The sequence below is a fragment of the Physeter macrocephalus genome, chromosome 11 (assembly GCF_002837175.3).
Source record: "Physeter macrocephalus isolate SW-GA chromosome 11, ASM283717v5, whole genome shotgun sequence".
Taxonomy (NCBI): domain Eukaryota; kingdom Metazoa; phylum Chordata; class Mammalia; order Artiodactyla; family Physeteridae; genus Physeter; species Physeter macrocephalus.
Window position 1 is genome coordinate 49,200,131 of NC_041224.1, and position 12,273 is coordinate 49,212,403.

Below are 12,273 nucleotides of genomic sequence, written 5' to 3' on the forward strand. Positions count from 1 at the left end.
CACTTATATAGCAATTACTCTGTGCCAGGCACTGTTCTAAACAGTTTATATATATTAAATTTTGGAATCCTTATAATGACCTAAGAGGTAGGTATGATTATTATCTCTATTTTACACAGAGAGGTAAGTCAACTCATCCCAGATCACACAGGTAGGAAGCGGAAAAGCAAGAACTGAAACTCAAGCACCTGGCTCCAGAGGCCCTGCGCTTAACCGTGATGACATACGACCTCCCTTTCTTCATTTCCTCAACTCCCAATGCTCTTCACAGCCCTATAATCTGGTTTTCACCTCTTTCCTTCAGACCCATTCCTTGAAAAGTCACCAATCTTGCTAAAACAATAGACACTTTCTAGGCACTTATTTTACTGGTCCTCTGTAGGTTTGATAATACTGACCATTTCTTCTTCGAAACTCATCTCGTTTAGCTTTCATGACACAAGTCCCTTCTGGTTCTCCCTTTTGTTCTCTCTACATATTTCCTTCACAATCTCATCCATGGTTTTAACAACTAACTATATCCTCTCAAATATAAATATAAAACATAAATATAAATATAAATATATTCCTGATCTCACCACCCAGCTAGACACTTCCACCTGGATGGTCCACAGACAATGTCTGTTCGAGTTTTGCCTATTTTTAATTGGCCATTTTATCATATTATTATTGAGTTGTAAGAGGTCTTTATACACTATGAATTAAAGGCCTTTGTCAGATATATGTTTTGAAAACACTTTCTCCCAATCTGTGGCTTGCCTCTTCCCTTCCTTAACTGTGTCTTTCAAACAACAAAAGTTTTTAAACCTGATGAAGTCTGTTTCAACATTTTTCATTCTAAATTTTAGGTTCATATTTTTTGAGTCCCATTCAAGAAATCTTTGTGTAACTCAGTAGAGCAAATATTTTCTCCTATGTCTTCTTCTAGAAGTTTATTAAATTTAGCTCTTATTAATTTTCTATATTATGTGTGATAAGGAAAGAGCTTCATTTTGTTCCATATAGATAACCAGTTGTTCTAGTATCATGTACTTAAAAGACTATTCTTTCTGTTGAATTACCTTAATGCTTAAAGCAACTGACCATATACATGTATATGTGTATGTGTGTGAGGGTGTGTGTGTACTTCTACACTCTTTATTCTAGTCCACTGAACAATATATCTGTTCTCAAGCCAATGCTACTTTGTCTTGATTACCTATAGCTGTATAGAAAGTCTTGAAATTATGTAGCATAAGTTCTCCACCTATGTTTTTCTTTTTCAAAATTGTTTTGTCTATTCTATGTCCTTTGACTTTCCATAACAATACTGGAATCAGCTTATCCATTTCTCCAAAAAAAAACATGGCTGGGATTTTGATTGGGATTGAGCCAAATCTATTCAATTTGGAGAGAAATACAACTCTAACAATAATGAATCTTCCAATCCATGAATATGAAAATATTTATCCATCGATTTAGATCTTCAATTTCGCTCAGCAATGTTTTATAGTTTTCAGTGTACAGTGCTTGCAAATCTTTTGTTAAATTTATTTCTAAGTTTTTAATTTTTATATTATTGTAAACAGAGATTTTAAAAATTCATTTTCCAATTGTTAATTGATTGATAGGATATAACAATATGACAAATTTTGGTACACTGGCTTTGTATCTTGTGGCATTATATTTTAGTTCTAATAGCTTCTTTAAGATTCCTTAGGGTTTTTTATGTACATGATCAGTCAGTCTACAAATAAAAAGTTTCTTCCTTTTCAGTCTGCATTATTTTTATTTCTTTTCCTAGTCATATTACTTGGCTAGGACATCCAGTACAGTGTTGAACTGAATGTGAGAGCAGACAACACTTCTTATTCCTGAGTTTAAGTTTAAGCATTCAGACTGTCATCACTGGGCATGATATTAGCTATTGTCTTTCTCACGGAAAACCTTAATCATGTCTAGAACTCCCATCTATCCCTAGTTTGCTAAGACTTTGTATCATGATTGGGTACTGAATTTTGTCAGATGCTTTTTTTGTTTTTATTGAAATGATCATGTTTTTCTTTTATTCTATTAATATGGTATATTACATTGATTAATTTTCATATGTTAAACTAATTCTGCATTTTATTATTAGTTTGTTGAGAGTTTTTATCATAAAAGGGTGTTGGAATGTTGACAAATGTACTTTCTACACCTACTGAAATGATCATGCATTTTTTCCTTCTGTGCTATATTAATGTGATGATTTACAGTGGTTGACTTTTTTCAAATGTTGAACAAACCTTATATTCATAGGAAAAATCCCACCTGATCATATATTGCTATATACAGTTCAATACAGGGCTACTGAAGTTTTCTATTTCTTCTGTGATCAATTTTGGTAATTTCTATCTTACAAAGATTTTGTCTACTTCATTTAAGTTGTGCATGATTCTTTATTGGCATGAAGTTGCACACAGTGTTCCCTTTCTGTCTTTTTCATTTCCATAGGGTCTATAGCAATGGTTCTGCTTTTGTTCCCATTATGGTAATTCGTAATTCGTAATTCTCTCTTTTTTGCTCTTGATCGGTCTAGCTTGAAGTTTAAAATTTTTATTGATCCCTTCAAGAAATGAGCTTTTCATTTCAATGATTTTTCCTATCATTGTACATTTTCTATTTCACTAATTTCTGCCCTTATCATTATTTTCTTCCTTCTACTTACTTTGGAATTAATTTGCTCTTCTTTTTCTGATTTCTTAATCTCAGAACTCAAGTCATTCATTTAGATCTTACTCCTTTAGTAAGTTTAGATCTTACTCCTTTTCTAAGTTAAGCATTTTAAAACTATAAATTTTCCTCTAATACTTTAGCTGCATCTCACAAATTTTGATGTTGCTATATTTTAATTTCATTCAGTTCAAAATGTTTTCTAATTTATCTTTTGATTCCTTCTTTGACTTAAAAACAAAACAAAGTGTATTGTTTTATTTCCAAATATTTGGGATGTTATTGGTTTTTAACTTAATTCCACTGTTATCAGAGAACATCTCCATATGATTTCAATCTTTTCTAAATTCTTGAGACTTGTCCTGTGAGCTTACACATTGTCTATATTGGTGAATGTACCATATGCCCTTGAAGATAATGTAAATTTTGCACTTGTTTGATTTATTGTTTTATTGCCCAGCATAATACGGCAGACAGACTCTAGGGTGGCTTCTTTTATCCCCACCTCCTAATGTTCATGCCTTTTGTGTTCCCCTCCTCGTAAATGTGGGAAGGATTGTGTATTCTAACCAATAATTACATCGAAAGTGACAAAATGTATGTGGTTACGTTACAAAAGGTTGTAACCCATCTTGCTAGGAGACTTCCTCTCCTTTGATAGCTTTGAAGAAGCAAGCTGCTATCCTGTGAGCTGTCATATGAAGAAGGCCATGTGACAAGAAACTTAGGATGGCCTCTGGCTGACAGCCAGCAAAAAACTGAAGCCCTCAATCTGGCAGTCTGAAAGAATTGAATGCTGCCAACAACCACATGAGCTTGGAAGTGTAGGCTTCCCCAAACAAGCCTCAGATGAGATCATAGCCCTGGCCAATGCCTGACTGCAGATTTTCAAGACCTTGAAGCAGAGGACCCAGTTAAACCATGCACAGACTCTGTGACGCACAGAAACTATGAAATCATAAATATGTGTTCTTCTAAACTGCTAAGTTTGAGGTAATTATAGTTGTGCAGCAATCAATAAATAATGTGAATATACCATGTGCACTTGAAAAGAATGTGTATTTGGCGGTTGTTAGGAAGTGTTCTTTGCATCAAAGTTCATAATATTGTTCAACTTATTGTTTTTGTTGTTTTTTTAATCTTGTTTTATTAACTGCTGAGAGAGAGCTAATGTTTCCAGTTATGATTGTGGAATTTTTTTCTCCCTCTAATTCTGTCAACTTTTGCTTCATATATTTTCAAGTTCTCTTGGCAGGAACATACAACTTTATGATTGTTTTATCTTCTTGATGAATTTATTCTTATATTGTTGTGAAATATCTGGAAATAATTTTTGTGTTGAAATCTATTTTATCAGATATTAAAATATCCACTTCAGTCTTCACATGCTTGTTTGTATGGCTATGCATCCCTTCTCTTTCAACTTACCAGTGTCTTTATATTTTAAGTCCATCATTTATAGACAGCATTTAGTTGGGTCTTCTTTTTCAATCCATTCTAATAACTTCTACCTCATATTCGCCTTAGTCCATTAATGTTTAATGTAATTATTGTTATGATTAGATTTAGGTGTATCAAATTATTACTAGTTTTCTATTCTTCCCTCTCCCCTTTCTCTCTCTCTCTCGATCATTTGTTCTTTTCCTGGCCTTTTGTTTAACTATTTTTTTTCAAGAATTTCATTTTAAAATTTCTATTGCTTTTTAATCTATAATTCTTTACATTATTTTTTAGTGATTTATCTAGGTATTACAATATACATGCTTACTTTTTATACCACTTACACTTAATATAGTACACTCTACTAAAAAGGTTCATAATGCATACCATCCCTGTCCTTTATGCTATAGTTGTTATATGTATTCCATCTATGAGACAATACAAAACAGTAAGTTGTGATATAAACAGGCATATGTTTTTTCTAAAAAATTATGATGAAAAGAGCAAAAAGTCTTTCATATGTTTCTAGATATTTACCATTTCTGATGCTCTTCATTCATTTCTGAGGATCTGAGTTTCCATCTGATATCTACCTCTTTAGCTGGGAGAATTTCCTTTAGCTTTTATTATAGTGCAGGTCTGCCAATGACAAAGTCTCATAGTTTTCTTTTATCTGAAAATGTTATTTTGTCATCATCCTGAAGAATATTTTCACTGAATATAGTAGAGAACTCTAGATTGACAGCTATTCTATTGTTCCATTTTCTTCTGGCCTCCATAGTTTCTGGTGAGAAGTCAGTACTCAACGAATTATAGGTCCCTTGTATGTAATTTGTCATTTTCTGAGTTTATTCTGTCAGAATTTTTCTTTATACTTTGTTTTCAACAGCTTGACTATTATGTGCCTCAGTATGTTCTTCTCAGTGTTTATCCTGCTTGGTGATTTTTGGTACTATAAACTTGTGTCATTCATCAAATTTGGAAAAAATTTGGCCATTATTTCTTCAAACAACATTTTGCCTCATTCTCTCTCCTCTATTTCTAGAACTCCAAGTACATGTATGTTAGACTGTTCGATATTATGTAACAAGTCCCTGAGGCTCTGTTCATTAAAAAAAAATGTTAAATCTTTGTTTCTCTCTCATCTCTGGTTGGGAAATCATTTCTATTAATCTATCTTTAAGTTCAATTAATTTTTCCTTGTCATCTCCATTCTGCTGTTAATTTCATCCAAGAATTTTAATTTCAAATATTATATTTTTCAGTTCTAGAATTTTCATTTTTTATGGTTTCTATTTCATTCCTGAGATTTCCAATCTTCTTATTGTGAGCATATTTTCTTTTCTCTACTGAGAATGTGTTTCGTTTTCCTGGCTTTTTATAAATTATATAGCTTTGGATTACATCTTAGACATTATAAATGTTAAATTATGGAGACTGTGGATACTGTACTTCCTCTTTGATGAGAATTTGTTTGTTTTTATCATATAATTAATTATCTTACTTGGACAAGAACCACAAGCTCTGTTTCCTGGGCAGCAACCCTGATCTCTGTTCAGATCTTTTGTCCTCCATTGAGTTGTTTTGAATCTGCTATCATATGTGTGATTCAGGGTCAGCCAAAAATGTCAGTGGACATAGTTTGGGAATTTCCTCTCCAGTTCTTTCCCTTCCAGAATCCCCACCATTGTCATGTTTTCTTCAGAGTAAGTCTTCTGATTTCCCAGGCTATGAATATTACAATTTTTCCATGTTCTGATTCCATGCGGCCTCAGACTAATTCATAAAATTGGAGACTCACTCAGTACAACTCCACACCTCCAAACATGGACTCTCCACTAGACTCTCTACCTGCTCTGTTCGCTCTCCACTGCCTTTAACTTGCTGGTTTTTATAATATGTTCAAAGTTTATGGTTGTTATCTGCAAAAGGATTCGTCTGTTAGAATTTTACTGATTCTCAGAAACAGAACTCAATAATGTATCTTATAACTACCACTCGCAGTTATACCTTTGCCTAAGTTCACAAACTCTGCAATTCAGATGTCAAGGAATTTAGTAAACCACCAACTAGAAACATTATTCTACCTCATACAACAGCTTACTAATAATATTACTCAATTTTTCATCTAACCAAAGTTTGGGAAAAAACTAATTAATAAATACAAAGTTTTAAAATTACAACCCAACTTCTTAAACTTACCTAGCTCCCAAGATATCCTTTTTGGCAAGGCCTATTCCAGCTATAACTTTTACCCTCACAATTCGGGAAGTTTCCTAAAATACAAAAATTTATATTTTATTTTCATATATTTATAACTTATTCAAGACACATTATCTTTATATATATGTGTGTGTATATATATATATCAAATAAGGTAACAGGATATTAAAATTAACTGGAAGAATCTTTTTCAGGAATTAATTTGATTAAAAGCTATATAAAGGAAAATAAAAACTATATTGTTATTTTTAATGACTTGATTATCTACAAAGAAAAGCCAAAAAAGCTAGAGCCAAATTGTTATAATGAGTAAGAATTTATCATTGTTTCCAAGAAAATCTAAAGCCAAATTATTGGAACGGATATAGATTTATCATTGTTGCTAGGTACAGGATAACACAAAATTCAGAGTTCATAATCATTTGTAATAATTACTTAGGTAATTATTTTAAAAATCCCATTCAATAAACTATATATTAAATAAAACTATAATGTATTGATATTTTAATGTAGGAAACATTAAATTTCTTGGGTATCATAATAGTATCATGAGGTTTTATATAAGAATGTCTTACTTTTAAGAGACACATACTGAAGTATTTAAGGACAAAGTAAGATAAAGTCTGCAACTTACTCTTAAATGGCTCAGCAAATAAAAAGTTGAACATGAGCGTATGTGTGTGTGTATGGAAATAAAAAGAATAAGCAAAATGTTACCAATTTATGGATCTAGCTGATGGGTAATCAAGTGTTCATTATACTATTCTTTTTATTGTCTCATAGATTTGAAATTTTTCAAATAAAAAGGTGGGTAAAAAAATACTAAAACAGAATGCACATTTAAAAAATGCACAAGTAAGCAAAACTGTTAGATACATTGAAATAAAATTAATAAAAGTCAAAAAACCTTTATGGATAAAATTTGAAAATTATTGAAGAAAATAAGAAAAATATAAATAAATGAAGAAATTCACTGTGTTCATGGAAGTAAATATTTAATATTATTATCTGTTTTCTCCAAAGTAAATTATAAATTCAATACAATTTCAACTCCCCTCCTTGAATTATTTCATAGATCTTAACAAATGATTCTAAAATTCATAGGGAAAAGTGAGAATGAGTAAAGAGGTAAACTATAGCATTTGATCACTATCTTATACTATATCTAAAAACAAATTGCAGATACATCAAATTCTAAAAGTGAAAAAGAAAACTTTAAAAATTTCATAAGATACTTTAGAATATTTCTGACATTGGAGTAGGAAAGGATTAAACAAAATACAAACTCTAATGGAAAAAATTGTTAGATTTGACACTAAAATTATGTTTATATATTTCATATGGAAAAAGATGCCATGAACAAAATGAAAAGACAAGGGGACACACAGGGTGGAAATATCTAAAATATATACACCATGGACAAATTATGATTATCCAGATTATATAAAGAACTCCTAAAAGCCACTAAGTGAGGTTTAAACAACATAATACAAAAAATCATAGAGCATGGCCAATAAACACATGAAAAGATCCTCAATTTCACCAGTTGTAAAAGAGATCTCTAGTGTAAGTGCTGCCAAAGCAAGCACAAGAGAGAACTCTAATATACTGTTGGTTGCAGTATAAACTGAAGAATAATTTTGAAGAGATATTTGGCAATATCCACTAAAAGTTCTAAATCAATAACCCAGGAATTGCACTTTTAGATATAACCCCTAGATAAACTCACTCATGTACACAAGGCCATAAATACAACAGTATTCACAGTAGCATTTATAAGATCAAGAAATGTGAAATAAATGTTGCCCAACAGAGAGCAATCTAAATGATTTTATTCTAAAATTATTCCATCAGCCAGATGAATGGGAAAAAAATGTGGTATACACACACACACACACACACACACACACACACACACACACAGTGTCCATCAACAGATGAATAGATAAAGAAGATGTGATTGAGATAGATATATATATATCACAATGGAATACCACTCAACTTAAAAAAGATGGAAATTTTGCCATTAGCACCACATGGGTGGACTTGCAGGGCATTATGCTAAGTGAAATAAGTCACACAGAGAAAGAAAAATACTGTTTGATATCACTTATATGTGGAATCTAAAAAAATACAACAAACTACTGAATAAAATAAAAAAGAAGCAGACAGATATAGAGAACAAACTAGTGGTTACCACTGGGGAGAGACAGGGAGGGGCAATATAAGAGTGTGGGGCACAAACTATTGGGAGTAAGATAGGCTCAAGGATGTATTGTACATCATGGGGAATATAGCCAATATTTTGTAATAACTAAATGGAATGTAACCTTTTAAAACTGTATAAAAATGTTAAAAATAATAAAATTATTCCATCAGCAAGTAGTAGGTCATAGTCCTTTCTGAGAAGTGATCTGTGTGGGGGAAAACATACATATCATAGGGTATTTATTTCAATCTTCTTCCATTTCTAAATACTTAGACCCACCCTTATTCCTGGAGGTTTCATTGAATAAATATGATAACAGAAATATTCTATCAGCTCCAAAACTCAGATGACAAATTCAGGTAACACAAAAATCCTTGACTAGAGATGCTAGACATTTTATAACTTTTCTCCATCACCAAATATAATTAAATATACAGCTGATCTTGCAAGTAAGAAGAGAAATTCTCAAGTATCAGAAATAAAGATAGAATTGAAAATCAGAGAGGAAAACATAAACTGAAATTTCAGTTTTCCATGGGAATTGATTTCCAAAAATCTGAAGAGATTTACAGAACTACCATTTTTTCCTGTAAGGTCATTGAATAATTAGGCCAATTAAAATATTCTATTGGCCCTACAGCTGAATTCTCCTATACCAGTTGACTGGAAAGTGGCTATACTTTATAGTAGGACTGATTCTGAAAATCAGAAATCCTTTCTCTGATGACTTAATAAGTACAATTTTTTTCAAGTGGTAAAGTATAATCAAAGGTGCCCTCAGCAAATAATCTTACCTTTTCTAAGTGCGGACAAGTGTTTATAATTTGTACATGACCTTAATTGAGGAAAGAAATTATCATATCCCTCTAAAAAAGTTAATCCATATTTGTGGAGCTCCTGACTTAAAAATCATCCATGTTAGCCTCTACTGAAACTATCCCCCAGAAGTCTCCTGAAGAAAAATGTAGCAAGCATTAACTAAAAACAATTCCAGGGGATGATAACTTGCAGTCACAGATACATTTAACTTTTAAACTTCATCCTTGCATTTCCCACCACAAAGATGAGAACTACTTACTTTAGATGCTGTGGTTAAATGATGTAAAGCTACAGTGATTTAAGATTCTTTCAGAAAATTAAATAAGAAATGCTGCTTATTTGCATAATTGCATTAACTTCATTTTAGAAATTTATGCTAGAAAATTGTCCAAACAGCTCTCTTCAATCACATCCATAAGCAGAGATCACATCTCACATCATCTTTGAAAATGAAGGAGAAGAACATGTATGTTGCAACTAGAGACCAAACTCTTAAGTAATTTTAGAATCATGATATTAAAAGTATTATTAACAGAATTCTGGATAGTACTCAAATGAGTAAAAAAGAAACAAAAATTAAACATCTTTTCCTTAATCAAAAAAGAGACATTATCCTCAAGCAGATCAGGGCTCTTCACTAAAGCTGGAATCTTCCCCTTCCACTCACAAGACAGCTTTATTGATTTTTGAAAGCAAAATGGAAAAGTTGCAAATTGCAGGCAAAGATGTGTCATTTTCAGCCAAAAACAAAAATCAAGGAAGTTCATTAGCAGGAAACATTCACTGAAAGAAATTCTAGAGGATGTACTTCAGGCAGAAAAAAAGTTATCACAGATGGAAAGTCAGAGGGGCAGGAAGAAATGAAGAAATAACAAGCAAAGAAAATGTTAACTACATGAGGAAAAAAATTATAAAAAAATAATAGCGATGTTAATGATGATACTGATGAAGATGATGATGTGTGTATGCTCACACAGGCATTTAGTGAGTTTCCATTCCACTTGGGATCCAATACAAATTCCTTAATAAATGGCCTTCAGGCCCTGCCTGACTGGGTTCTGCTCTCCTCTCCTCTACAGATTCACCTCCTGATACCATCCCTCTCTCTCCAACAGTCTAGCCTTCTTTATGTTCCTCTCCATTTCATCTTTTACACATGCAGTTCTATTTACCTAGAAGGCTTTTTTCCTCCACTGCCTGGCTAACTCCTATCCATCCTTAGTCTACTTCCTCAGCTTTTCCTCATACTCTCTCCCCTTCTCCATATAAAATTAATTCTTTTCTTTCCTGTTATATACTTTTATCTTACACTCCTTTTCCTTCAAAACATTTATAAAACATTGATGTGTGATTATATATTTAATGGCCCTCTCTCCCTCTAGGCTGTAAATTCAGTAAAGTCTGCTGTCCCTCGTTAAAGCCTCACAGCCTGACTCAAACACCTTACATATAGTAAGAGTTCAACAAATATTTGTCAAGCAAATACAGAATTAAAGTACTTCATAGGTTCACCTAAAAGCTACAACAACAACAAAAAAGACGGAAGATCTGGAAGAACAGAGGAACAATTACAAGTTAATTTTGCACATGTTCCATTCATCATCTTCCTGAGAAAGAATCTCTTCTGTTAAATTCTTTTAGTTGAGCAACTATTTGCAGTAGAACAGAGGAAAGACCATGTCTTTGTTACAAAAGAGTTCTGGGTTTCGATCCCAGATCTGCTACCTACTGAGATAAGTCCTTGAGCAAATCACAATCTCAGATTTCCTATCTGCAAAATGGGGAGAGCATTACCTAGTTTTGCAGGACTGTTATGACAATTACAGTCAAAGCACTGAGAACACAGAACATGGAGCCCAGAATATAGCAAGCATTCAATTAAAGGCAGCTATGATTATGTTTCAATTGACTATTTTACTCTGAAGGAGGATATCTTCATTAAGGCATCCATATGCACTGACATGATTGTTTGTTCACATTACTCTCTTCATTGCCCCAACATGGCTCACACGAGGGAAGCCAGACATTTGGGTCAGGCCAGGAGGTTATGTTGAGCTACAGACATATTTATTCCATAAAAGTCTTATCAAAACCTTTTTCCATTTGTCTGTGCTGTGTCTTCCTCCTGTCATTTATCTGCAGACCTCTTAACCTTACACTCATTTATCCTCTTAAAACTTCGAAAGGATTGAGATGGGAACCAGACTAAATAGAAGCTTCAAGAAGGAAGAGGTCAGTAACATTGATTCAGTAGAACAGTGGGTTTAGCAATTTGAATCAGCAATCTTACATGTCTCCAGGTGCTGTAGAATATTCTTAACAACAGACATAGCTAGGAGACAGGCAAATCAGCTGACTTAAATATCCTGCTCTACATTAAAAGGATCATACACCATGATCAAGTGGGGTTTACCCCAGGAATGCAAGGATTATTCAATATACACAAATCAAACAATGTGATATACCATATTAACAAACTGAAGGATAAAAACCATATGATCATCTCAATAGATGCAGAAAAAGCTTTCAATAAAATTCAACACCATTTATGATTAAAAAAAACCTCTCCAGAAAGTAGGCATAGAGTGAATTTACCTCAATATAATAAAGGCCATATATGACAAATCCACAGCCAACATCATTCTCAATGGTGAACAGATGAAACCATTTCCACTAAGATCAGGAACAAAACAAGGATGCCCACTCTCACCACTATTATTCAACACAGTTCTGGAAGTTTTAGCCACAGCAATCAGAGATGAAAAAGAAATAAAAGGAATCCAAATCGGAAAAGAAGAAGTAAAACTGTCACTGTTTGCAGATGACATGATACTATACATAGAGAATCCTAAAGATGCTACCAGAAAACTACTAGAGCTAATCAATGAATT

The 12,273-nt window shown here is 32.7% G+C and overlaps 1 protein-coding gene across 1 annotated transcript in view; it reads right to left on the reverse strand.

Annotated features, from left to right (window-relative positions):
• The window catches only part of NEDD4 (NEDD4 E3 ubiquitin protein ligase), a 162,926-nt gene that overhangs the window by 143,173 nt on the left and 7,480 nt on the right, over positions 1-12,273 (reverse strand). The window contains exon 2 of the mRNA XM_024128794.3: positions 6,334-6,407. Coding sequence (XP_023984562.1) covers positions 6,334-6,407 — 74 coding nt within the window. The remainder of the gene's footprint in view (positions 1-6,333; positions 6,408-12,273) is intronic.